Source organism: Fringilla coelebs (assembly GCF_963513975.1).
Source record: "Fringilla coelebs genome assembly, chromosome: 27".
Taxonomy (NCBI): Eukaryota; Metazoa; Chordata; class Aves; order Passeriformes; family Fringillidae; genus Fringilla; species Fringilla coelebs.
Genome location: NC_140053.1, coordinates 3,298,031 through 3,323,216, shown reverse-complemented (window position 1 = coordinate 3,323,216; position 25,186 = coordinate 3,298,031). Strand labels below are relative to the sequence as shown.

At 63.5% G+C, this 25,186-nt stretch overlaps 4 protein-coding genes across 5 annotated transcripts; 1 reads left to right on the top strand and 3 right to left on the bottom strand.

Moving 5' to 3' along the window:
• The first annotated feature begins 87 nt into the window (after positions 1-87).
• Positions 88-735, top strand: COA3 (cytochrome c oxidase assembly factor 3). The gene is made up of 2 exons (XM_084222451.1): positions 88-300; positions 381-735. The coding sequence occupies exons 1-2, from the start codon at positions 102-104 to the stop codon at positions 491-493; spliced, it is 312 nt and encodes a 103-aa protein (XP_084078577.1). The 5' UTR covers positions 88-101; the 3' UTR covers positions 494-735.
• A 137-nt stretch (positions 736-872) lies between these two features.
• WNK4 (WNK lysine deficient protein kinase 4) lies at positions 873-12,806 on the bottom strand. Of its 2 annotated transcripts, none has more exons than XM_084222450.1 (20): positions 12,222-12,806; positions 7,212-7,384; positions 6,750-6,970; positions 6,514-6,671; positions 5,819-5,907; positions 5,526-5,745; positions 5,123-5,453; positions 4,840-4,970; positions 4,676-4,743; positions 4,456-4,597; positions 4,260-4,376; positions 4,033-4,188; positions 3,668-3,725; positions 3,395-3,529; positions 2,701-3,281; positions 2,370-2,466; positions 1,860-2,277; positions 1,546-1,748; positions 1,333-1,430; positions 873-1,255 (listed from the first exon to the last, which is right to left on the bottom strand). In XM_084222450.1, exons 1-20 carry the CDS (start codon positions 12,672-12,674, stop codon positions 1,253-1,255), a joined length of 3,852 nt encoding a protein of 1,283 aa, XP_084078576.1. In that variant the 5' UTR covers positions 12,675-12,806; the 3' UTR covers positions 873-1,252. The 2 variants fall into 2 exon arrangements, with proteins under 2 accessions (XP_084078576.1, XP_084078575.1); XM_084222449.1 differs by having other exon boundaries at positions 873-1,252.
• A 4,614-nt stretch (positions 12,807-17,420) lies between these two features.
• VPS25 (vacuolar protein sorting 25 homolog) lies at positions 17,421-20,009 on the bottom strand. Its single transcript, XM_084222303.1, has 6 exons — positions 19,911-20,009; positions 19,653-19,798; positions 19,519-19,572; positions 19,073-19,161; positions 18,570-18,645; positions 17,421-18,052 (listed from the first exon to the last, which is right to left on the bottom strand). Exons 1-6 carry the CDS (start codon positions 19,955-19,957, stop codon positions 17,940-17,942), a joined length of 525 nt encoding a protein of 174 aa, XP_084078429.1. The 5' UTR covers positions 19,958-20,009; the 3' UTR covers positions 17,421-17,939.
• Positions 20,010-20,343: 334 nt separating this feature from the next.
• Positions 20,344-23,531, bottom strand: RAMP2 (receptor activity modifying protein 2). The gene is made up of 5 exons (XM_084222232.1): positions 23,383-23,531; positions 23,086-23,236; positions 21,962-22,072; positions 21,534-21,636; positions 20,344-20,739 (listed from the first exon to the last, which is right to left on the bottom strand). The coding sequence occupies exons 2-5, from the start codon at positions 23,144-23,146 to the stop codon at positions 20,484-20,486; spliced, it is 531 nt and encodes a 176-aa protein (XP_084078358.1). The 5' UTR covers positions 23,147-23,236; positions 23,383-23,531; the 3' UTR covers positions 20,344-20,483.
• Positions 23,532-25,186: the final 1,655 nt, after the last annotated feature.

The following is a 25,186-nucleotide window of genomic DNA, read 5'->3' as shown; positions in this document are numbered from 1 at the left end:
CACCGCCCACTCGGCGCCGCGCGCCCTTCGGGCTCTCCGATTGGCCAGCGCGCCGCCGCCGGATGTGGCGTCACGTCGCCGCGCGGAGACGGCGGGGCAAGATGGCGGCGCCGGGGGAGCCGGGTGAGGCGGCGTTCGCGCGGCGCATCGACCCGGCCCGGGAGCCGGGGCTCAGCCCCGAGCAGCGCCGCCTCATGGCGCAGGTGGAGTACGCCCAGCGCCAGCGCGCCCTGCAGCGCCGGCTCCGCAGCCGCAACGTGCTGCTGGCGCTCGGCATCGGCGCGGTGACACTTGGCATCTGTATCCTCCGGGACCGCGGAACGGTGGGGCCGGGGGGCTCCGGGGCCGCGCCCGCTGCTTTTCCTTAACTCCTCCCGCAGACGGTTACACTTTCTACTCGGTGTCGCAGGAGCGGTTCCTGGATGAGCTGGAGCAGGAGGCGGAGGCGGCGCGGGCGCGGGCCCGGGCGCGGGCGGAGGGCACCGCAAGCTGAGCGGGGAGCGCCCGGCCCGGCCCGTGACTGAGCTGCCGCCCGCGCCAGGCAGGGCGGGCCTCGAGGCAGCCGCGCCTGAGGGGTTCGGGCCTGCCCCGTGCTCTGCTTTGGCCAGGAGAAGGCCCCGGGGGCTTCCCGCGGGCCGGGCAGAGCCCGCCCCGGGGCCGTGCCCACGGGAGGGACAGGGGCGCCCGGGAGCCAACACTCCCCACTATAAACCCACAATAAATCCTCTCACTGGAGTCCGCCTCAGCGCCCGTTGTCATGGATCTCTTGGCCTGAGCCCACCTAAGGGGGGATTTTCTGCTTTTTGCTCTTTATCCTCACACAGTGAGGCAAGCAGCCGCGCGTCCTGCCCGACAGACACACGCAGAGGCAGTTTGTATTCAATCCATGTTTATGAAAACGCTTTTCCAACGCCAGTTCATAACAAACTGCCCCCGCATCCTGCAGGGCCGCCGGGAGCTGAAGGCGGCCGCGGGGCGGGCGGGGTCGGTGCGGGGCTGGGACAAGCCGGGGCATCCTCAGGGCGGCTCAGCTCCTTCCAGCCACCAAGCACGGAGACACCTCGCTCGTGTCCTCCAGCAGAGGGGCTGGGGACAGCGGGCAGAGCCCTGAGGACAGGCCTGCACCGGGCCCGCGGCTCCCCTGCTGCAGGCACAGCCGAGGGGAGCGCGGGCTCTGCAGGGCTGGCTCTGCCCGCCCGCGGCAGCAGGCACTTGGATGAGGTAGTTCATGGAGTCATTCCTGGCCAGCCAGCTACTGGGGAGAGAAGCGGCCGTGAGCCCAGCGCCACAGGAACGCCACGGGAGCGCCTGGGACCCGCCCTTGTCCCTTACCATGCGCCCGAGGTCGTCGGCGAAGGTGACGCCCTTGTTGAGCCGCTGCTCCTGCGAGCCCGTGCTGCTGCCGCTCAGCGAGTTCCGGCGCATGATGCCTGCGGGGACAGCTCCGAGTGAGGGCACGGGGCTGTGCCGCTCACCCGGGGCCCGCCTGCCGCCTCACCCTGCCCGGTGGTGAACGGGGAACGGGACCGGGACCGGGACCGGCACCTGCGGGCGGCGCCAGCTCCAGGCGCTGCAGGCTGTTGCGGCGGGAGGGGTTGAAGCTGCCCTTGGAGAGGCGGCGCTGGCGGCCCGACAGCATGGCAGCGGGCGAGACGATGCCCAGCGGCGGCTGCTTCCCCATGCGCAGGTACAGCTCCTCGATCTCCTTCTTCTGCGCGCTCTGCAGCAGCTGCACCTCCGCCAGGTGCCTGGGGAGAGGACAGGGGCTGGCAGCGGGGCCTCGGGGAAAGGACAGCGAGCTCCCTCCGGGCTGGCTGGGAACACGTGTGACTGCCAGGTGCAGCCCACCCCCGGCTCACTTCTGCCGCAGGTTCTGCAGCTCCTCCCAGATCTCCTCGTCCTCACTCTCGGTGTCATCGCTGCTCACGTAGGACATGCCGCGGGAGTAGCTCAGCCACACCTGGCTCAGCATGGCCTGCGGCACATTTTCTGTGCTCTCTTCCCCAGGGCCCTCCCCGGGGTCGCTCCCCGCTGGCGCAGCAGGCGCAGAGCCCCCCTCGGCTGGCGCCTCCTCAGCTTTGGGTGCCTCCGGTGCCGCATCCGAGTCACTGCTGGAGCTGCGGCTCGTGTCAGGCACCGCGGGAGGCGGGGAGGCGCTCGCCGCCGGCTCCGTGCCGAGCTGCTCTCCGTCACTGCTGCCCGGCCCCGCGGAGCTCACAACCAGGTCCTTGGCTGGCACCACCTGGAACCGGCCCAGCACCTGCGGCTTGGCTTCTGCTGGGGACAGGGGCAGCTGGTGGGCACAGGGCTGGCCGGGGCATTGCAGTGCCCTGGCACAGCCTCAGCCCTGCCCTCCTGCCCCTCCCTACCTTCATTGATGGGCGAGAGCTGCGCCTTGGGCACGCTGGGGGCTGGTGCCTCCGAGATGATCAGAGAGTGGCTGGGCTTGGGGGCACCGGGCAGCACCTGTGGGCACCTGAGCACCATCAGCAGCCCCACCCCACGACCTGCCACATCTCCTGTCCTCCCCTCTGTGCCCTGGGATCTGCCACCCGCTCAGCCCTCCCTGCGTCCCGGTGGCTCCACAAGCCATGAGGCTCCATCCCACCCCAGTGCAGCATCTGCAGCAGGCACCCAGCCCTGCTGGCACTGAGCTCCACGTGCAGCAGCCCTGGACAGCCCTTGCACACCCACACTCACCGTGCTGCCCTCTGCACTCCCAGGTGTGGCTGTGCTCAGCAGCTGCAGAGGGCTCCCCACGGCCTCGCTGCCTGGGGGGCACGCTGGGGCTGGTGCCACGGGAAGGGAGGAAATGGGCACCCCAGCAGTGGGGACATCAGCTCCCACTGACTCTGGGGTCCCACTGCCAGGTGGGACCGGCTTGTCTGTGCTGGTGGGGTCAGGGTAGACAAAGCGTGGGGCACCCAGGGCAAGACTCTGTGGCCGTGGCAGCAGGGGTGGGTAGAGGTGCCCACCTGAGCTGGCAATGGAAGAGACAGTGTGGGCCACGGTCATCACTGCCAGGGAGAAGACATTGGCCAGGGACAAGAGGGGAGCAGTGGGGGACAAGGGTGTGCTGGTCACAGCGGGGCTCAGGGGACTGCTGGGCTCACAGGGAGCAGGGGGTGTGGGGACAGGCTGGGGGGACAGGAGGGCTTGGGGCAGGGCTGGGGGGACAGGCCCCCCTGGGGTCCCCTGGGGAGTCAGCGTTGGTGTCAGTGCTGGTGATGACGTGAGCCAGGAGGGAGTCATGGAGACGAGGGGCCAGGTCTGTGCAGGGCCTGCAGGGAGAGGAGCATCAGGAGCAGCCCCCAGGGCCACCTCCTAGCCCTGCCCAGGGGAGCAGCTGTCAGCCCCAGGGCGGTGAGCACGCCCACCCTGCCAGCACTGGTACCTGTGGGGGACCCCAGTGGCACTGGGGCTGCCAGAGGCTCCACGGGACTGGCCAGGTTGGTCTCTGATGGGGAGCGGCTCAGCAACGGCAGGACAGGGGACTGGACAGACAGGCTGGGACTGGTGCAGCTCAGGTCTGTGGCATAGGGGTGACAGCCAGCCTCAGCCAGGGCAGGACATGTCCTTTGAGACCCTCAGGGCTTGGCTGAGGCCATCACCCGCCCTACATGGGGCTGGGGAGACAGGAAGGGCCTGCAGAGGGGCACAGACGTACCACTGAGTGAGGACGAGGAGGAGATGGAGCGTGAGAGCCCCTGCAGCTGCAGGTCCACCTGTGAGAAGGGTGAGCTGAGCCCAGCACCGGGGCAGAGGCCCCAGCCAGGCTGTGCCAAGCCCCCACTGGCCCCCAGCCTGGCCCCACCACCTGTGGAGACAGGAGCTGGAGTCTCTTCTGTGCTGGTGAGCACCGTGACATGTCACAGGAGCGGGCAAGTGGCCACAGGAGGACCCTGCACCCCAGCCCCCACCCCAGACTCCCTGGGGCCAGGCAGCATCCCAAGCCATGCTCAGCAGCAGCAGCAGCAGCAGCAGCAGCAGCAGCAGCCTCCCCAGCGCTGGCAGGGCCAGGCTGGCACTCACGGGGCTGCCCAGAGCACTGTCAGCCTCGGGGCCCTTGGGCAGCTCGGGGCCAGCGCGGCCGTCCTTGCGGAGCAGCGTCTCCACGCGGTGGATGATGTCCCGGATACGGCTGATGAAACTCTCCCGCTCCGACTTGAGGATGAACTCATTGTGCACCTGGGTGGAGGGGTCGATCAGCAGCCAGCCCAGCCAGGCAGACCCCACCTTCACCCTCCCCCTGCTCTCACCATGGCGGCTGCAATTTCCTCGGGGTTGTCCCCATCCAGGTCGAACTTGAAGGTCACCATCTTGTTGTTGTAGGTCTGCAGCTGGCACTCCACCACGCGGTCGTTCTTGTCGGAGATCTGTGGGTGGCAGGGTTGGCTCAGCCCAGGAGGACCCGCCTGGCCCTGCCTGGCCCTGCCTGGCCCCTGTGGCACTCACGTTGGTGATGCGCAGCCTGGAGCGGGCTCGGCGCCGCAGCAGCTTCCCCGAGGCTCTCTTGGGCGGCAGCTTGGTGCTCTGCTCGCTGGCTGACAGCCCCTCGTAGCCATCACTCATGCCCGATGCCACATCCGAGGTGTAGCTGCAGGAAGCCCCAGCTCCAGAGCATCAGCGTGGCCGTTCCCAAGCAGCGCCCTCCCTGCCCAGCCCCCAGCCTCACCTGTCCACCGAGGAGGAGAAGCCACTGGCAGGGGGCAAATGCTCCGTGGGCAGCTGCACGGCGATGCTCTGCAGGGAGAGGAGGGGGTGAGCTGGTGCCACAGCCGAGCTGGGCTGGTGCCACAGCTGCCCTGAGCCCCTCTGACCCCGTGGGGCCGTGCTCACCGTGGGGAAGCAGCGCACAGGCCGGCTGGGGGGTGGGCTGGTGGGGTCCACAGCCACAAAGCTGCGATGGGCCAGGTCTGGAGAGTCCAGGAAGCCAGAGGAGCTCAGGTACCCATCGGTCTCACAGTCGGCTGTGGAGGAGAGCTAGAATGAAGCAAAGGCAGTCCCTTCCCTGGCTGGGCAGCTGGGGAAGGGCTGTGGGGCTGGGAGGAGCTGATGGACCCCCCACCTGCCTCCAAGCCCAGCTGCCCACCCGGCTGTTGCCCCCTCGGTGCCTACGCACAGGTGGCTGAGGAGTAGCTGGTGTGCCGGTAGGTGAAGTGCTGGTGCTGGTCAGCTTCGGGCTCCTCAGGCTCCAGGGGGAAGGTGCTGCTGAAGGCAGAGTCCCCAGAGCCAGGGGTGGCCAGGGCAGGCGTGGGGCCACCAGGTGGCAGCGGGGATTTGAGCTCCTCCAGGAGGCGCAGGACACCTGGCGGCTGCTCTGGCTCTGCGGGGGATGGAGCGCCCTGGGCGCGCTTCAGCTTCTCCCTCTTGCGCTTGATGGCCACCACACGGTCCCGCACAGCCTTGGCCACCAGCTTGTAATCGGCCTCACAGACAAAGCCCAGCATCACCTGTACAGGAGGGAGATTGTCACTTGTGTAGGGACCCCACAGCACCCAGGGCTCCCCCATCTCTGTACCCACCATCTCCTGAGCCACCTCCTCTGCCACGTCCTTGTAGAGCTCAAAGAGGAACTCGATGGCGTTGTTGTCCTTGTATTTGCCGTGCAGTTTCTTCGTGTCATCCATGCGCAGCCAGAGCTTGAGCCCAGACTTGACTCCATCATCCTCCTCAGCCAGCTCCACGTGCACCCCTGTGTCCTCCTGGAAGAAGGAATGCTCCAGCAGGTCCTGGATGGTGTACCTGCAGAGGGCACAGCTCAGCCTGGGCTCGGGGCCAGGGGGGCCCTGCCACCCAGGCCCTGCTCTGCCCCCACCTCTCGTTCTTGTCCATGCGGATGCAGCCCTCGATGATCTCCTTCAGCTCGGGCACCTTCACCTTGTAGAAGCTGCTGGGCTTCAGGCCCTGGGGGTAATGAGAGTGAGCACCTCCTGTGCCAGCCCAGGGCCCAGGGGACACCCAGCTCAGGGCCACACAAGCTCTGCAGTGTCCCCTGTGGCCAAGCCATGTGTGCCTGCATGTGCCCCAGGGCTCTGAGTTTCCACCCCAGCAGGCAGGAGCTGGCCAGGACCGGTCAGGGCAGCTGCAGTGCCCCAGGCCAGGGTGACTGAGCAGACTGCTCCCGTTCCACCCCATTAACTCACCAGTCAGAGCCAGGGATGTGGGGTCCGGCCAAGCCATGCCCCACCACCACCACCACCCACAGCTCCATGGCCTGGCCTCACTATCTTTAGCTGCTCACACAACCCACACAGTGACACATTTTGTCAGCAGCAAGGCTTGACAGCTCCTGGGAACCAGTGGGGGTGTGAGGGGGTCCTGGCAAGCACAGGGGGGTGCCCTGGCCACAAAAGACCCAAGGCAGAGGAGGCTTCTGTGTCCCCAGCACAGCCCTGCTGTCCCCCAGCACAGTGGCACACACATGCCATGACTGTGGTCCCCCCCAGCAAGGGCAGCTGACCGTGCCCCTGGCTCCTGTGGGATCAGGCAGCAGCTGGGGCCAGCTCTCACCGAGGTGACCTTGCGGTAGATCTGGGCGGCGTTCTGGCACTCAGAGTAGGGGTACTCCGAGGTGGCCATCTCCAGCATGCACATCCCAAAGGCGTAGACATCCACTGCCTCATCGTACTTCTCCTCGTACATCTCGGGGGCCATGAACTCGGGGGTGCCTGGGGGCAGCAGGGCAGCTCAGCACCCCCGGGATGCCCATCCCTGCAGCGCCCACAGCTCCCAGAGCCCAGCCCCACCTATCACACTCTTGGCAAAGGAGGCTCGCTTGAGTGTGGCCAGGCCCAGGTCCCCAATCTTGACGGAGCCCGTGGGGCCCGTGATGAAGATGTTGTCACACTTGAGGTCACGGTGGATGATGGGGGGCGAGCGAGTGTGCAGGAAATGCAGACCCTTGAGGATCTGCCGGCTCCAGCGCTGCAGCACCTTCAGCTTCATCTCCTTAAAGCGCTTCAAATACCTGCCAGGGACCAACAAACAGGGCTTCAAATACCTGCCAGGGACCAACAGGGCTTCAAATAGTGCCAGGGACCAACAGGGCTTCAAATAGTGCCAGGGACCAACAGGGCTCAGGCCTGTGGGGCTCAGACTCATGGCCCAGCCTTGGCTCCCACCCACCCTCCTCCCGTTGCCACCCGGAGTCAGATGACCCCACAACAAAGAGCAGGGACCCTGTTCCCTCCCCTGCATGCCCCAATCACGTTTTCAGGGTGCCAGACGTCATGAGTTCTGTGACCAGCACGATGCAGATCTGCCCTTTGATGGTTGACTTCCAGGAGTCGTAGAAGCGGACGATGTTGGGGTGCTGCAGCCCCTTCAGCATCTCCACCTCCTCGCTGAACCGCTGCCGCTCCGTCTTGGACAGCTTCCGTGTCTGTGGGAGCCAGAGGGGTGTGAGGAGGGCACACAGGGGGTCCTGCTGAGCACAGGGGGTGCCCTGGCCACAAATGACCCTCATGTCCCCATACAAGGCAGAGGAGGCTTCAGTGGCCCCAGCACAGCCCTGCTGTCCCCCAGCACAGTGACACACACGTGGCTGGGGCCACCCTGGACTGTGCTCACCCCCCCAGCCCACCACTCTGGGTGGGTGCACGACACACAGGGCGCTGAGGAGCCCAAGCAGTTCCCCACTGCCCTGTGCTGGGGCCACCCATCCCCACTCCCCTCACTCAGCCCCCAGCTGGAGCCCACCAGGCTGCCTCGGGCCAGGGAACCGCAGCCTGCAGCTGGAGGGGACATCAGGGGGCTCTGCAGACGCTGCTGCCATCCTGCCCTGTGCAGACACGGTGGCCGTGGCTCTCCTGCCCCCAGTGGGGCACCAGCAGCCCTGGGCTCTGTGCAGCCGGGTGCCGGGCCAGCCTCAATGAGGCCTTTGTTGGGGAAAGCAGGCGGGGGAGGCTCCAGCCCAGGTTTTTCCATGTTCCTCCTGCTCGAGTTAATTAAAGTGGAAACACAAGCCGAGGGTGCTGACTGCAGCTGGGGCAGGGGCCAGCGGAGGGGACAGCCCCCTCGTGCAGAAGGGACACAGCCCCGGGGTGCAGGGAGAGGGGAGCTGGCTGGGCAGAGCTGGAGGAGCAGCTCCAGCCCCGAGGGAGCTCAGCCCTGGGCAGGAGTGGGAGCTGCACAACCCCACCACAGCCTGGGGTCCTGCAGAGCTCAGCTGCTGCACAGCCTGGGGGCCTCCCAGCCGGGACCCCTGCCCAGCCCACGTTCAGAGGCCAAGGAAACTGGAGCTGCCCCAGAGCTGCCACCACCAGAGCTGCCAGAGCCGTCTCGGCCCCCTGGCCAGTGGCCACCATCCATCAATCCCGTCGGCTTTCGTAACATTTTCATTGCATCACAGGCGGCCCCATGGCTTGGCTGGAGCTGCTCCATAATCCCCCCACATTTAATACATGCTCAGGGACAGGCTCAGCCCAGAGGAGAACCTGAGCCTGCTGCAGCAGCATGAATGGGACCTTTCATAGGGAAGGAGGAAAACAGCACCCGAACCCCTGCAGGGCCAGCAGCACACACCGGCTTCCCTGCGCAGTGCCACGGCCACCACCACCCCTCTGGCCCTCTGCTGCCCACTGAGAGGTGTCCAGAGGCTTCACTGCACCCCACAAACCTGCAAGAGCATGAGGAAGCTGGCATGAGCTGTGAACTGGGGAGTCATGGGTGGCCACAGCTCTCCCAGCTCAGCCAGAGTGGACCCCAGCTGGAGCAGCTGTGCCAGCACAGCCCTCACTGTGCCATGCCCAGCTCCAGGCAGAACCCCAGCACGAGGCCACCTCTCCCAGAGTGCCTGGATTAAGGTCTGGGGGAGACAAGGCTGTGCCCCCAGCCTGTGCCAGGGCTGCTGGGCTCGCTTGGTATCGTTCCTTCCACATGGCCCAAGTGGCAGCAGCTCCCAGCCCTGTGCTGACACTCTCCCTGTTGAGTGTGGGCATCAAAGCCCAGCCTGGGCATAGCCTGGCCTGGAGGAACACCAGGAGGGGCATTGCAGACAGGGCTGCCAGCACAGACATGGCAAGAGCATGGGCACACCGTGTCCTCTCCTGAGAGCACCCACACAGGGCGGAGGAGGACGCTGGGGGCGGTGGCACGGGGACCACGAGGAGCTGGGTGGCAATGGTCCAGCCCCTCCTGTGAGCCAGGAGCTGGCTGCTGAGGAGCCCAGCACAGCCAGCACCAGGAGCTGAGGCCAGTTGCAGGAGAAGGGAGGGTGGGGATGGCTGTTGTCCCTGCAGCAGGAGGCTGTCTCCAGCCTGGCAGTGCTCAGTGCTGTCTGCAGCACTCACAGGCCTCTCCCATCCCTGGCTCTGCACTGGCACTTGCACTCTGGAGGGGCATTCAGAGCAACACCATGGTGGGGCACAGGGCCAGTGCTGGAAAAGTGCCCAGCACTCTCCCTCCAGCCATGTCCACAAGGACTCCCAAGCCCCCCAGAGGAGCCAGCTCTCTGTCAGCAGTGGGTGCCTCACTGCCCTCCCCGTGGGTCTGCCCTGCCAAGCAGGAGCTGCTGTGTGCTCACAGCCATGTGAGCACATGCACACAAGGTGCCCTGCAGCCCCAGGGCTGCTGGCTGAGGTTCCCTGGGTGCCAGAGCCAGGGCAGGCACAGCAGTGCCTGCTGCCCAGAATGCTCTTGCCCACTTGGGGAACCCCAAGGGGTTCCAGAGGAAAATCTCACAGTCAGGTATTTACAGCCAGACCCCACTCTGGGCCTCTGGTTTCCTCCCTGCTTCCTCTTTCCCCACCACCCGCAGCACCTAGGACAGAAATAGTGCCAGGCTAAAGCTGGAAAGCACAAACAGTGGGGCTGTGGACAGACAGACGCTGCCTTCAGGACAGGGGACAGGGATGGGCAGGTCCCCTGAGGGGTCTCAGGGAGACAGAAGACAGGCAAAACCAACCTCTGCTTCAGCAGGCTCAGAGGAGGGAAGGTCAGGGCAAGGACAGTAGGGAGAGCTGGGGTTTGGGACTGGGCTCCATCACAGCAGCTGAACCAGGTTCTCTGGTGCAGAACAGGTCAGGCCTGAGGTTAAGTACTCATTTGGAATTGAAAGGCAATAGAAGGAGAACTGTGAAGTGCACAGGACAAAGCTATTTTTAAAATGGCAGAACCACAACCATTTTTATTTGTGGTTCCAAATCCCGTATTTGTGTCACAGTGTCCAATTCTTTGCATGATTGCTGCAAAAAAACAAACTCCTAAATGTCTGTGTCTGTGCTCTCAGCCCCTTGTGGGACACGGATTTGGGTACAAGAGACACTGGATAAAGAGCAGTCAGTGGAATGGAGCCAAGCACTGGGTGGGGAGGGGAGAGGGCAGGGACAGGACCTGGCTGCACTCCCGTGACCCCCAGAGGGGTCAGGTCTCCCCAGGGTCTCCCCAGCACCATGGGATGCTCACAGGAGGGTCCCTGCCAGGGACCCTCTCCACAACCACCCCCAGGGGACAAGGGAGAGGTTCTGCCACTCCTGCCTGGCTGGCTCTCAGGGCCAGCCTGTTCCTGCTGGACTGGGACACGGGAGCATTTTGCTGCCCAGCTCCCTGTTCCCCTTCACCTGAGTGGTGCAGGCTCATCCCCTGCCAGCCCCTCCAGCACACCAGCAGTGCCTGCAGGCAGGGAGGAGCAGGAACAAGCCCTGCTGCCAGCCCTGCAGGCCCCAGGGCAGGCAGAGGGACACAGCTGTGACACGGGGCTGAGACCCACGGGGAGGGACAGAAGCCAGCTGAGAGGGAAGCGCTGGGGACAGCTGACTCATCCAGGGAAGGAAGGTCCTGGGCTCGCCAAGGAGAGCCTGTTCCAGTCAGTGGTTGCCACCTGAAGGGACTCAAGAGAGCTCAGGGGCATTTGGCTGGAGCTGTCGGGGCTTTGTGAGACCAGGAGAACTGAGCTGGCTCTGGACTGAACTCCCAACAACTGAAACAACTGTGCAACCCATGGGGATGGGGCAAATCTGCACTTTCCTCACTAAGAGGCCACAGTCAGCCCTCTAGAAACCACCCACCAGTCTCTCAGGATCTCTTCTTGCTCTGCTGGGCTGCAGCCACCCCAAGGACCCAGCCCAGGCAGCTACCTGCAAGTGCACTGAGCTTTTAGGAACAAGACAACAAACTCGCAAGACACGTTTGTCTGTGTCAACAAGGACTTGGACCTTCCCACCACAGCAGCCAGCCCAGGGTCAGGAGCCTGAGGGAGACTTTGGACTTCACCAAAAGGTGCTCCAAGGAGAAAAGGCACAGATCTCCCTGGGCTCCTCCACGGACAAGATCAGGCCCCTCAAAAGCACTTGAGGGGGCAAAGGCATTGTGGAGGCAATGCTATCACCACTGCTCTCAGCATCCTGCTGTCAGCATCCAGGGCAGCCAGGGAGATGGAGGAGTGTGGCAGCAGAGAGGAGACGGGGATGCTCCTCAGAGACCTGGAAGCACAGGTCCAGCTGCTTCCAGCACAGAGCCCCTGGCAGCACCACAGAAGTCACTCACAGGTGACACAACTTCAGCCAAGGTCAAGCAGGCAGAGAGCACCAAGGTCGTGTTGTACCCTGCTCCCAGCTGACAGCCAGCCCCAGCTCACTGCAGGCACATGCCCCAGGGCACACCAAGGGCTGTGGGAGCAAACTTTGGGAGGCAGATCCGACACAAGCACAGGCAGGCACGCAGAGAGGGCACTGCCGCCCTCGCTGTGCTCCTGGAGGGAAAGCTGAGTGCTGAGCATCAGAAACACAGTGGGATGCTCAGCCCCAGATCCACCTGTAAAGAGCCAAAGCAGGGGCTGGCATCAAGAGCGTGGGCACCCTGGCATGCTCCACAGGGCAGGCAGCAAGAAAGCAAATGGAAAACAGCACGTGATGAGCAGGAGGGCCAGGAGCGGCGGCACTAAGCAGGACTCTGGGTCCGGGCCAGCGGACCCACGAGGCACCGAGGCACTGGCAGTGATGGGCACAGCGCAGGGCAGCGAGGGGAGCCCGCACCGTGCCCTGCGCCGCGGCTGTGGCACCACAGCGACTGGCAGAAGCGGAGGCTCGAGGGTTCTTGCCCTCACCGGAACGGGCTCCAGCCCGGGGAGGTGCCCCGCGAGTCCCACACAGCAGCCAGGCAGGGTGAGGGCCGGGGAGGGCTGCACACAGCAGGGAAACAGGATGGAAGAGGGTCCCAGTGCCTCTGCGGAGCCCCTCGGTGGCTGCGGGCAGGGGCGGAGGCGCTGGCAGGGGCCGTACCTGCAGCTCGCACCAGGCCACCTCCACGGTGGTCTCCGTGTCCAGCCCCTTGTAGACGGTCTTGAAGGAGCCGCGGCCGATCTCGATGTCGAACTTGAGGAACCGGCCGTCGGGGGAGGTGGCGACCGCTCGCGTCTCGACCTCCTCGCTCTCCGTCTCCTCCGGTTCCCGGAGCCCGGCAGCGGCAGGCGGCGGCGGCGGCGATCCCCCGCGCTCTCCGTCCGGCGCCGGGTACCCCAGCAGCTCCAGCTCGGCCGAGCTCCGCCGGTTGAAGCGGGAGGAAGCACGTCGGGAATCTCGCCCCGAGGACCGCCGGCTGCGGTTACGGTGCGGGGCCCGTCCGGTGAGCCCCGGACCCGGCTCCGGCTCCGACTGCGGCGCGGAGCCGCCGTCCGCCCGCTCCGCCTCGGGATGGGACATGGCTCCGGTAGCGGCGGGCTCGGCCGCCAGCATCGGCTCCAGCCCGCTGGGAGCGGCCGCTCCCGCGCAGCTTCGCACCCGTGGCCTCCGCCAGCCCGCAACCGGGAGCGACCGCTGAGACCCGGTCCGGGCACCGGCCCCGGCACCGCCACCGCCCCGCCCGGCCCGGCGGCACCGCCCCCGCCCCGCCCGGGTCCGCCCCCGCGCGACCGCCGCCCCCCGGCCGCGCTGCGCCACCGGGCAGGGGCACCGCACCGGGCAGGGGCACCGGGCAGGGCACCGCACCAACCCCGCACCAGTCAGGGGACCGCACCGGCTCCGCACCGGGCAGGGGCACGGCACCGGGCAGGGCACCGCACCGGGGCACGGCACCAACCCCGCACCGGGCAGAGCACCGCACCGGCCCCGCACCGGGCAGTGATCCCGGTGCCGCTGCAGGCGCGGGCTGCGAGCAGGGGCGAGCGCCCCGGCACCGCTCCCGACCACCCCGCGGTGCCGGGATGTCCCCTCCCAGCCGGGGGACACCGCCCGGTGCCCACCCGGATCCAGGGGCTCCTTGCCGTCCCCTTCCCGGCCCCCGCCCCCGTGGGGCTCCGGGGCTGCTGTGACTAACGCAGCCGGAGCAGGAACGTCCCCGCTTTAAACATTTCCTCGGCGTTTCTGCCTCTGGTCCCGGAGCAGCGTGTCCTGGAGCAGCCGAGTCCCGCTGCCGGGACGCGAGTTCCCCCTCTCGCTGCCCCAGGGAATCCCGCTCGGGGTCACTACGGTCCGAAATCCTGAAATTAGGGTCACGCAAATAGGAAGAGTCGAAGGTGTGTGTCAGCCCCGCGGGAGCCAGCAGCCGGACAAGAGCGTGTTGTCTCTCCGGGCTGAAGGAGAAGGTTGTTCTGCCGGTGAGGCTGTTTACACAAAACACAAAGCAATTGAGGCCACCGCTGATTTCTTTTCCCTGAGGTCAGATTGTTTCTACTCAACGATACCGGAAACATTAAGGAGTGGATCGACAAGGGAAGGCAGTCACGGTCTCCTAAACGCCAAGCTGGCACCCGCAGGGTGATGCCGGGTGACCGGCACTGCTGACCTCGGCTGCAGCCACGTCCCACACGGCTGCTCCCCACAAATCCCCGCTGGCAAGAGGAAGGGACAAGTATTTAATGCAATGTTCCTGGGTGATCTCTGCTCTGCTATCCCCACCCGACCCACCTCTTCCTGCCCGAGGAGCCAGGAACCTCCTTCCCAAGCTGGAGTTTGAGCGATGCCTCCCTGTCAGAACTGGTTGGTGAGCAGGGAGCAGCAACCACATCCCCACCCAGCCCTGCCTCCCTTGGAGCATGTGAGGGGCCTGGTCCCAGCTCAGTGTCCAGCACTGGCCCCTGCTGGGGCACCAGGTGCCAAAAGGCCAGGACTGACAGGCCACAGGCACAGTGCCTGCACTGGCCCTGCCATGGGTCACTCTCTGGTTGTAGGGTGCAACAGGGTTTGACTCAGCTCTGTTAAACAACGCTCTTTGTTCAGGTGAGCCTTGCCCAGAACCTTCTCAGCATGGCCAGAAAGGGGGGCAAGCTGCCCAAGCCCTCCAGGTTGACTCTGTGGCTGCCCCCACACGGGGGTCCCTGCCAGGGGTCCCATGCACTGCCCAGGCCCAGAACACAGCCCAGGCTGGCAGGGAGCCCCAGCCCTCCAACAAGAGACACAGAGCCGGGTAGGGATCTCAGCTTGGTCCCTGGCAGGCTCATGTCTCCTTATCAAGGGTTTCTATCGTGAAACAAGATGCCTTGGAAGATCCCAGAGGAGCAGGGGAGTATTCCAGTCCAGTGAGGCCCCTGCAGACAGGAGAGGAAATTAGGGGTGAAGTTTGCTCCAACTGCTGCCCTCCCACACCTCCTTTGTGAGTGATCTGAGAAATTCCCTAAATGATCCCTCCAAATGCCACTCCACAGCAGAACTTGGTAGGGAGGTGGCAGCTTGGTCCCCTCCTGACCTGGCCAGGAACACCGATCTGCAGCCAGCTTGGCCTGAAACCAGAAGGCTCATGTTCCACAATCAGGAGCCCACTGCAGCTCCCCAGCCTTATCAGGGTGACATTTCTGGGCTGCAGGTGCCAGTGCCAGGCTTCACTTTGAGGAACCGCCACAATCAGGGAACATAACCCATTTCTCGCCTGCCTTTGGCTGCCAGAAAGAGTACAGGGGACTGTGTAATCGCTCTCCTCAGAATTAGATCATGAATCAAAGCCCTGCTCAGCTCCAGGCTCCACCAAGCCCTGCCAGGAATTGCCTGTCTGATCCCAGAGCTTGGGGCAGGATCACAGAGGGGCCAGGATGGGTGTGGATGAAGGGGATGCACAGCTGGGGATGCACAGCACAGGGTGCCTGTCCCAGCAGGGCTCCAGGGACACCCAGGGCTTGCTCCACTGTTGGATTCACCACCCCATTCCCATGGAACCTTCTGTGTCTCTCACCCCTAACTCTGAGTTCAGGGAGGTGGAGATGGCACCCAAACCTCAGCTGTGGCTGTAACCTTGGGCAGATCACTGCAGAGGACTTCCTCAGCCCAGAGGCACAGATGGGACCCACCTGCACGTTTATTCTGACATATAAAGTTATCAAACTGAAACAGTTCTTGCTCCTAAGCAGCTGCATTAAAGAAAATCTTTCTCGGAATCTTTTCCTCCTTCACCAGCAGGATCCGAGTGTGCCCAGCCTGATAGAGCCTTATCTTGGCACCAGCCCCTCTGAGCTCTGCCTCACCCTGCCCAGAGAGCCCTAATCACCACAGCCAGACGTGGCAAGGGCCTCTGAGGGGCCACAGGATGGAGGAGGGGGTTGTACCAGCCACCCCCACGCCCCCAAAACCACCCTGAGCCACCTCCTCCAGCAGGGCTGGGCTGGACAGCACCTGCACAGAGGGACATCTGCTCCCTCCAGGGTGGCAGCACCAGCTCTGCCACTCCCAGGACTCATCCCACGGCCTCAGCAGTGACACCACGGCCTCAGCAGTGACACCACGGCCTCAGCAGTGACACCATGGCCTCAGCAGTGACACCACGGCCTCAGCAGTGACACCACGGCCTCAGCAGTGACACCATGGCCTCAGCAGTGACACATGGCCTCAGCAGTGACACTTCTCTGCAGCAGCACTGCCCAGCCCAGGGAAGCTGGTCCCACAGGCTCCTCACAGGCACTGCTGGATGTGGCCTCTGGTAACCAGCCCAGAGGGTGTGGAAAAGGAATTTTACACAATGTCCACTCTGCAGAGGGGACATACTCTTCCTCCTCCTCCTCTTCCCCCTGCCCCCCCCCCCCACCCCCTGACTGAGTAAGCAACTAAATAGGAAACTGAAAAAGAGAAGGGAATTGCTGCCAGGAGTGCCTTGGAATGAAAAGCTGGTTTTAGGCTTATCTAATGTCACATCAGCCATTTCCTAAGAAGGGAGCAAATTTAATTAAGAACACAGACTCCCTCAAGGACAGCCAGGTTACATAGAGCACTCCCAGCCTGGAACACAGCGCTGGGAGGTTGGGATTGTGCACACAGGCAGTGAGAACAGACACTCCAGCCTGGCTGCTGAAGGGATCAAATGCAGACACCTGCAGGCACAGCACCCTGCTCTCTGCAGGGCTACAAGAGCAGCAAGGCAGCCAGAGGCACCACAGAGGGAAGGGGCAATGCCCACAGAGGGAAGGGGCAATGCCCACAGAGGGTGGCATGGGGAGGAAAGCAGAGGCAGAGGCTGGACATGGAAACAAAGCCAGGGCAGAGTGGGAGCACACAAATCCTACACAGAGACTGCAGACACAGAGGGATGATCCCTGATCAAGCAGAGCCTGTGTCAGTTGTGGGGACATGGCACATGCCAGGGCACAGCCTGTGCTGCTGGGTTTGCTCAGCACCATCAGTGGCAGCACCATGACAGAGCTCCTAGGGGTGATGGTCCTCAGAAAGAACTCACACCAGCCCAGGGTGAGACTGCTGGTGCCTCTGCTCAGCACACAAGTGCTGGCACTCAGGAACTCCTCCTCAGCACTGCTGAGCTTGGCATGGAGAGGAGGCCTGGGCTCCAGCCACAGTTCCAGAGCCATGTGCCCACACCAGGGCAGCACATCCCACCAGGTCCAGCTCAGCAGGCTCCTGCTACAGAACAAATTTTCCCATTTCCCAGCCCCCAGACTCCAGCATCTCACCTCCACTGAGAATTCCTCAATGCTCACATCAGCTGTCAGGAGCAGGTGAGCCAGTGCCAGGTTGTCCCCAAGGGCAGGGAAGGCCAGACAGGGCAGCCTGTGGGGTGCAAGTGCCATCTGCTCTGCTGGACCCCCAGACTGACCTGAGGTCACTCCAGCACTGCCACCAGCCCCTGCCAGTGACATGCACACAACCATCAGGGAAAGGTGACCCTGCCCCAGCACAGCCATCTGCTTCCCCAGGGCTCACAGGGCCAGCAACTGCACCTGGGCCACAGTTTCTGACAACTTGGGGACTTTGTTGTCACCTAAAGCTGAGTCATCCCTCTCCCAGCCACACTGGCACAGAGCTTACCCCATCACCTCTGCACAAACCCAGGGGCTTCCAGCAGGCTGCACATGCAAATTTAAAGTAAATGTTGTCCTGAGAAGGGCAGCAAGGGTCTCCTTCTCCTTTCTTCTTGTGCTGTTTCCCACCCTGGAACCACTGCATTTCCCTGGGGCAGACAGGAAATATGACTGAAGGACAAAAATCTGGTACAGAGCTCTGTTTTGTCTCTGATGGAAAAATAAAGATAGATGAAAACAGCCAGGCTGCTCTATAAATACATCTCATTTTAATCACCTGAAATTAGTTCCCTGGCTTCCCCCAGCCTGCTTGGCAGCAAGTGCATTTCCTTCTGCCCCTGAGGGCTTCCACAGCCAGTCCCCTGCTCCTGCCTCATCCCCTGGCACTGCAGCAGGACTGCAGGACCCAGGCACGTGTGGCTGGCAGGGACACAGGGGAACCCCTTGGAGGCCAAGCTGACCCCAGCTGGGGCTGCTTGGAGGCTGTCACAGGCACAGGGAGCAGCAGCAAGTCCAGTTTCACTTCTGGGTGGTCCCTCCCAGAACTGCCTAGAGCAGCTTTAGCCTCTCAAACACATCAACAGGGAGAACAGACAGACAGAGGATCTCAGGATATTCCTAAGTCTTTGGAAGGGTTCTCAGACTCATCTTGCCCCGAGAAATCCCGAGATGCAGCTACTTGCAGTCACAGTTTGAGGCCAGGCCCAAAGAGGAAGGCTTGGCAGGGAGAGCCCAGACTGCAGCAGGGAAGGGGAGGAGGCTCCTGTCAGAAGAACTTGACTCCTCGGCCATCATCCAGCGTGATAATCTCAGCCTTGTGCTCCTGCTGCAAGGCCTGCAGGGCACGGAGCAGCGTGGCCTCATCCAAGCCATGAAACTCTAGAGGACAAAGATGCCCATCAACAGGAAGGAAAAATAACAATAATATCAACAAAAATATAAAAATAACAAAAATAACATCAGGAAACAAACAGGCTTGTGAGGGGACTGGGGGAAGCAGTGCTGAGGGCTCTCAGAGCACCATAAATCCAGAGGGATGGATGCACTGACAGGCTCATCATCCCTGCTGAAGGAACAGGGCCTGGAGGTCAGCAGGGATGGGCCACAGCAGCCTGCAAGGCAGAGCTGGGGCTGGGATGGAAAACAAAACATCCCTCACCACACCAGCTGAAATGCTGGGCACTGGGGAAGGGAAAATGCAATTACAGAGGGGTTGTTCCTGCAAAGGGATAAAAGCCTTTGGAGCAGCCAAACGTGCCAATGGTGGGAAAGGGTGAGTTTGCATCTGGATTTCAAAATTTTTATCTACAAAACTGCAATCTGACCATCAACTGTTTACATGCTCCAATCCAGGGTGCTCTGAAAAGCTGCTCCAGGACACGAGCCACAACTTTACCTTCATTCTCTGTATCATCTCCACTGACCAGTTCATACAGTGTGAACACAGAGTTGGTCAGGCCATTCTTGGACACCTGGAAACACAAAGGCAAAACAGCAAATTTCATCCACGTGGCTAAACAGCCTTGTCCAACCCCCTCAGATATCCTGGAGTGTGCAAAACTGAGTGTGCACAGCACTTGATGGGAACCCTGAGGCAGAGGGGACAGGAGGAGCAGCCTGGGGGAATGAGGACAGCTCTGCTCCTCCTGCCTGAGTGTTTCACAGCGAGGACTGGGCCATGCAGTGATGCTGCCCTGTCCCCATCACAGGGGGACACACCACCCTCACACTGCAGCTCACAGCAAGTGACAGGCTGCTAATAGCTCCTCACCTCTCTGCAACAGAGAGAAGAGCAAGGAGAAAGGTAAAAGCAGTGAGGAAGCAAGCAGTGCTCTTTCCCAAGGGGCTGCCAGGACCCCCCATCCTCATGGACACAGCCTGCTCTGGGTGTGCTCTCACCCACTGATAGATGAGCTTTCCCCATTCTTCAGGTCTCTTCCACATGATCAGAAAGCTGGTTTTGTTCTTATCCAACCATTCCAGGTTCCCTAGAAGCAAGAGGGAACAGGGATTGAGGCAGAGAAGTCAGAAATAAGGATCAAACATGCAGATTTTGGGACACTGCAGCCGGAGGCAGCCTCACAGACCAGCCCTGCCCCACACACTGAATATTGCTGAATATTGTTGTGTTTATAGAGCAATATTCAGTGTGTGATTTGTGATTGCTCTGTCCACCCTCCCTTCCCTGCACAGCCAACCCTGCCTGCCGAGGCACAGCCCACACCACGGCACGGAGCTGCCCGGTGCCTGCTGCCCGCCCTGCCCTGCGGGTCGGGCACGGGGGACAGGCGGCAGCACGGACGGACGGACGGACGGACAGACGGACGGACAGACGGGGGACGCACCGTTCTTGCGGAGCTCCTCCAGCACCACCTGGATGGATTCCAGCGGCAGCTTCCCTGGTTGCGGGTTAAGGAGGCGTTGGCGGAGGCGGGGGTAGGGGCGGGGGGTCACCGGGAGCACCGGGAGCAAAGGATACGCTGGAGCCGCTGGTTGGCGAAGAGCGGGATGTCCTGGGCCTCCCGCACCGTCATGGCGGACAGCCGGTGCTCCTGGCTGTAGGCGAGCGCCAGCGCGCACCAGGCCGACAGCTGCTTCTGCCGCGTCTCGCCGTTGGGCTGCAGCCTGCGGGGCCCGGTCAGCACGGGGGCGGATGGGCACCGGCACCGCCGGTTCCCGGTTCCCGCGCTCCCCGTCCCGCCTCCCCCAGCCCCAGCCCGGCCCCGGCCGTGCTCACGTGAAGAAGGGCGGGAAGCTGTACTGCCAAGGCCACACGAAGCTCATCGCCGCCACCGCCGCCGCTACCGGAACCGCCGCCGCCGCTTTCCGCCCCGCCCCGCCCCGCTTCCGGCCCGGCAGCGGGCCACGCCCACCGCGCGGGGCCACGCCCTCGCAACGAGACCACGCCCCCACCACCAGACCCCGCCCCAACAGACTACGCTCTCTCCACGAGACCACGCCCCGTCGTGCGGTCACGCCCCTCTTAAGCCCCGCCCCTCCCGGACGGCGGCCCCGGTTCTGGTGCCGGTTCTGGTGCCGCTGTCCCGCCGGGAGTGTTCCCTACGGCAAGGAGCTGCCGGCAGCCCGCGCCAGGAGGGCGCCGGCGGCGGGAGCTGGCCCGGGCCGGGCCCTGGAGGGATCGAGCGGCCGAAGAACCAGCGCCAGGCGTGGGGGCAGAAGCGTTTAATGCCGGGCCGCGGGGTGGGGAAGGCGCGGGAGGAACCGGCCGCCTCCGCAGCGCGGGTCGGTGGCCCCGAGAGCCACCCGGGCGGCCGGGCGGTCCCGCAGCCGGGGGTCCGGGAGGGCAGCTCTAAGCCTGCGCCTTGCCGTCCTTGCTGCGCCAGATGACCAGGGTGACAAGGAAGGGGATGAGGCAGATGGGCGCGATGATCATGGCCAGGAGCACATCTTCGGGCGGGTCGAAGTACACCGGGTGCTCCAGGGTGCAGTTGTGGAAGTAGCGGTGATGGCTCTGGAAGATGTACTGCTCGGCCAGGGCGTTGGGGTAGCTGTAGTTGAGGCGCTCTGCCCACTCCTCCAGGCAGAGCTGCAGCTCGCTGTAGGGCCTGGAGGAGAGACACCGGGACAGCGGCAGGGGATGGGACACCGGGGGCACACACCCGGGCACCAGCAGTACCCTGGTGGAGAGCCCAGCCCCTGCCCCCTGCTCTAGAGGGGAAGGTCCTGTGTTGGGAAAGATGAAAGTTTGACAAGAAAAGTGTTACAGATATGTATGCTCAGCAGAAAGATTTTTAAATGTGGAGTCTGATGAAGGAATAGAGATGGGAGCAAGTTTTGATGTAGAAGAAAAGAATTGCTGAGCCAGTCTTACTGGATAACCAAGGAGGCAAAGGGTGTGTTAGTTAGAAGGGGTTTTTATGACTTAGAGCAAAGGATAAACCCACCCCAAACAAGAAGATGTTTTTACCAAGCAGAAAGAGAGCACAGGCAAACAAGCCTGCCAATGTTGCAAGTAGAAAAAAGGTCTCAGAATTTTCCACTGCAAGAAAACTGAAAAACAACTTCTAGCTTAAACTGTAATGTACTGACTTTTAGTGGTTGGAGAGCAGTAACATGAATATGGCAATGACAGTGGTTATGATAGGCTAGAGATAAAAGTTAAGGGATAGATTGGTTCTACTGTATTGAGATGCTCAGCAAAGAAAAGTCTATAATGCAATGGAACCAAACCAAAGGGTCTCCAGGCCTGCCTGCAGCAGGAGCTGACAGCTGTAGGCACAGGCTCTCACCCACGAACCTGGATTGCTGTAACCTCGTGGATGGAATAAACTGCATTTTGGAGAGGTGCCTGGAGTCCCACATCCCTCATTCAGGCTCTTACAGTCCTGCTGGCCCGTACCTGCTGATGACTTTCCACTCGCACAGCTCCGATGTCAGCACATTCCTCATCAGGGAGACGAAGTAATTCCAGCACTGCTGTGTGATGGCCGTGTAATTCCTCGCTGTGGGGAAAGGGGCTGAGCAGGGGCAGCATGGTGCATCCCTGCCTGGCCCTGCTGCCAGGTGATACCTGGCATCTGGAGCCCTGCCCAGGCTGGTGGCAGAGACATCAGCACAGTGAGGGATGGACCCTGCAGCAGCCCAGGGCAATGCCAGGGGCACTGGCAGGCTGCTGCTGACTGCCCCCGCTGTGGACAGTGGCAGGGAGAACTTTGTGGCAAGGGCCAGCTGTTTTTGGGATGGTTAGGGGAAAGAAGGGGTCAGCCCTGGCCAGGGCACCATTTGTCCTACAGTGCTACCCAGCCCTCACTGAACCCCAACACTCACTCATGGGCTGGGCTATCCAGCTGGATGTGGCCGTGGGTGGGCTTGTCCCAGTGTCCTGGCTGAAGTTCGTTGTCACTGAGTCCGTGTGACAAAGGCCAGTCCCCAGGAGCACTGCAGAGGGAGGGACACAGGCTGAGAGGGGACACAGGGGGGTAAGGGTGCTGACAGGGCTGCATGCACAGGAGCTGCCCTGGCAGAGGCTGGATCTACGGGAAATAACTGATTTTGGATTTGGGAAATAACTCATTTTGGCCCTGGAGCCGGCAGGTCGGGCACAGGGAGCCACAGCCTGGCACATGCTGGGGCTGAGGCGTCCAGCCCCCCATATGGGGAGGGGTTAGCCAGGCTGCACGCAGCTATCCAAAGGTTCAGAGGGGCTGTTTAGGGGCTACAAACCCTGGGCCATTGTCACAGCATGGGGGCAAACTGGGACCCCCACCCACGGGGAGCCAGCGTGGTGCTGCGTGTCAGCCGGACAGGGCTGGGGCAGGAAGAGGAAGCACTGGCCCCAGCACAGAGCTGCTGGAGAGCCCCTCCGCCTGCCATCAGCTCCACACCCAGCACTGCCTGCCAAGGGCGTGGGGCACGTCTGGCCTGGCCACGGGAGCCCCATGGCTCAGGGAAACTGCCCGATCCATCTTCCACCCTCAGCTGTGGGGCACTGGTGCTGGCTCCACGCTGAACTGCCGGACTGTGCCCTCCTTGGGCTGCTTGTGGGGAGCTCTGGCACAGCTGGGCACTGGCCACGGGGCGCTCCTGGGCTGGTACACCGGCTGTGCTAAGGGCAGCCCACCCTGTCCCGATTTCTGTCCCTGATGGCCCCATCCAGCCCCCCTGCCTGGGCATGTCTGGTGCTACAGCTCCTGTCGCAGCCCTGCCAGGTCGTGGCTGAGCGTGGTGGGAGCTGCCCACAGCACCTGGCGCTCACCTGCCGTGCCCCCTGGCCATGCTAGCCGCGGCTGCCCCAGCTAACCTCAGCCTTGACAGGCTGGTCCCGTTTTGGGGTGGGGCGATGAGGGCGGGCTGAGTCAAGACCCTGGCCCCGGGCCCCACGAGTGGGAGGGCGGCCACGTGCGGGGTGGTTCGGGGTGCGGAGCCCCCGGGGCCGCGCCCCGCGCACTTACCGCAGAGCAGCAGGAGCCCTTGGGAGAGACGGCCGGAGCTGATGTGCGTGCGCGGTGCCATCCTGCCAAAGCCTGCCGGCTAACGACCGGGACAAGGATTTCAATGGAAATAACAGGAAGCAACTCCTTTCCTCTGACAGGGGCAGTTTGACTACAGGAGACGTGTGAAAAATGAGATTGCTCAGTGCTGCTCTGAAGCGGCTCTCCCGGCGGGACCCGGCGCTGTCCCGTGCGGTGCCGGCCCCCGCGGGCATCGCTCCCGCACCCCGGCACCCACGACGCCCGCGCCTCACCCACCGGCCTGGAGGATCCACTCCCTGAACGGCACGTCCAGCGTTACGAGGCCGCGATTTGTTTACTTGTGTATTTCTCTTTAATCCTGTCTGGGCTGGGTTGTGAAATCCCTCGTCTCCTGCGTGGAGGGCAGGCAGCCCAGCAGCGGGGGGAGTGGACGGGAAAGCACAATGTCCCCGGACGGGTGCTGCCGCCCGGGAATGGGGGCGGCAGGGGGGACCCACAGCCCCAAAACCGCAGTTTCTGGTTCGCCCGGGCACCTGCCCCACCGGCGGCACAGCCGGGACAGCCCCAGCTCCTGCCCATGGCCAAGGAGGGAAGGGTGATGACACAATCTACCCTCAGGCACCAGGCCGAGGAGGTGGGGAGAGGGCAGACACTTGGCCGACCCTGCCAGTCCTTGGCCCCAGTGCCTTCCTCCTGCACTGTCCAGCCTGGCGCCTGCCTGACTCTGCCAGAGCCCCCCTTCCTGGAGCAGTTCCCGCCCAGGGGCCCGTGTCCCCCCCACTGGGGCTGACTTCAGCCCTCGGGTCTGCGGCATTCCTACTCAGGACTTTTCACGCCTGGCCGGGGCAGAGCGCAGCCCAAAGCCCCTCCTTTACAGCCGCCTGCAGAGCAGGGACCGGAGTGGAGAGCCGGGCAGCCCGGAGGGACCCTCCCTGCTGCGGATCGCGCCGGGCTTCAGCTCCCAGCAAAGGTCGTGGCAGAGCTGTCTGATGCTTCCCAGGCGACAGCAGCCACCTTCTGCGGGCGAGTGGCCACATCTGGAAGTCATCCCCGGCACTCCAGTGGCTGCAGGGCTGGAGCCACTGGTCCCTCTTTCTGGTGGAGCCGGCGGAGCCTCCAGCCGGGTGGCAGGAGCCTCTGCCAGGGAGACACCCAATGATGTCAGCGCGGCCCCAGGGCTGGGACGGCCGCCCCCCTCCTGGGGCGTCCGGAGGGGATGGGCAGGGACAGGACGGTGGCTGCCTGCCAAGGGCCTGGGCTCCCCACCCAGCCTGGCATCCCCGGCGTTCCCTGCCAGCTCCCACCTGGGGTGCAGGGGGAGTTGTGTGGGACTCTTCTCCCAGTGTTCCCCCAGGCAGATGCAGGCAGCCTCCGCTCGTGCCACGGGACCCACTCCATCCCCAGGGAATCCCAAACTCCCCATCCCTGCTCTGACCTGTCACCCTCACCCTCAGTCCTCTCCTCCCACTCATTAGCTGCCAGGATTGGGAGGGAAGGAGGCTGTCACTGGCCCCTCCAAGACCTGGGGGCACGCAGGAGATGGGCAGCTTCTCCCTGGGATTTGAACCCTCTCTGGGCTCTGCTGAGTGTGAGGGCAGCTGCAGAGGGCACGAGGCCCTTGGCCACAGCCACACTGGGGGCCAACTGTCCAGCTTGGGGAGCTTGGCCTCTGTGCAGCTGGTGAAGAATTCAGCGTGGACCTGCAGGAAGAAGGTATTGATGGCCGCAGGCCAGGGCAGGAGAGCAGCTGGGTGCCACTGGAGAGCTCGCTGTAGGTGCTGTGGAGGGGACAGAATGGGGCCAGACTGCAGGGCTGGGGATACAGCCCTGTGATGCCCTGCTCCAAGTGTGCATGTGGCACTGGGGACTCCGTGCAGCACCCCCAGCTGCCTCTGCCGCACCGGCGGGAGCAGAGATAGGAGCGGGCAGCAGAGCAGCCGTAGCCCGGGGAGCATCCTCATCCTCCCGACAGCGAGATCCCTGCGGCCGGGCTGGGGCTCCCCTGATCACCTATCCCGGACCCCGGCCCGTCCCAGCGCTGTCCGCCTGCTCCCGAGCCAATGCCCGGCGGGGTCGGGGG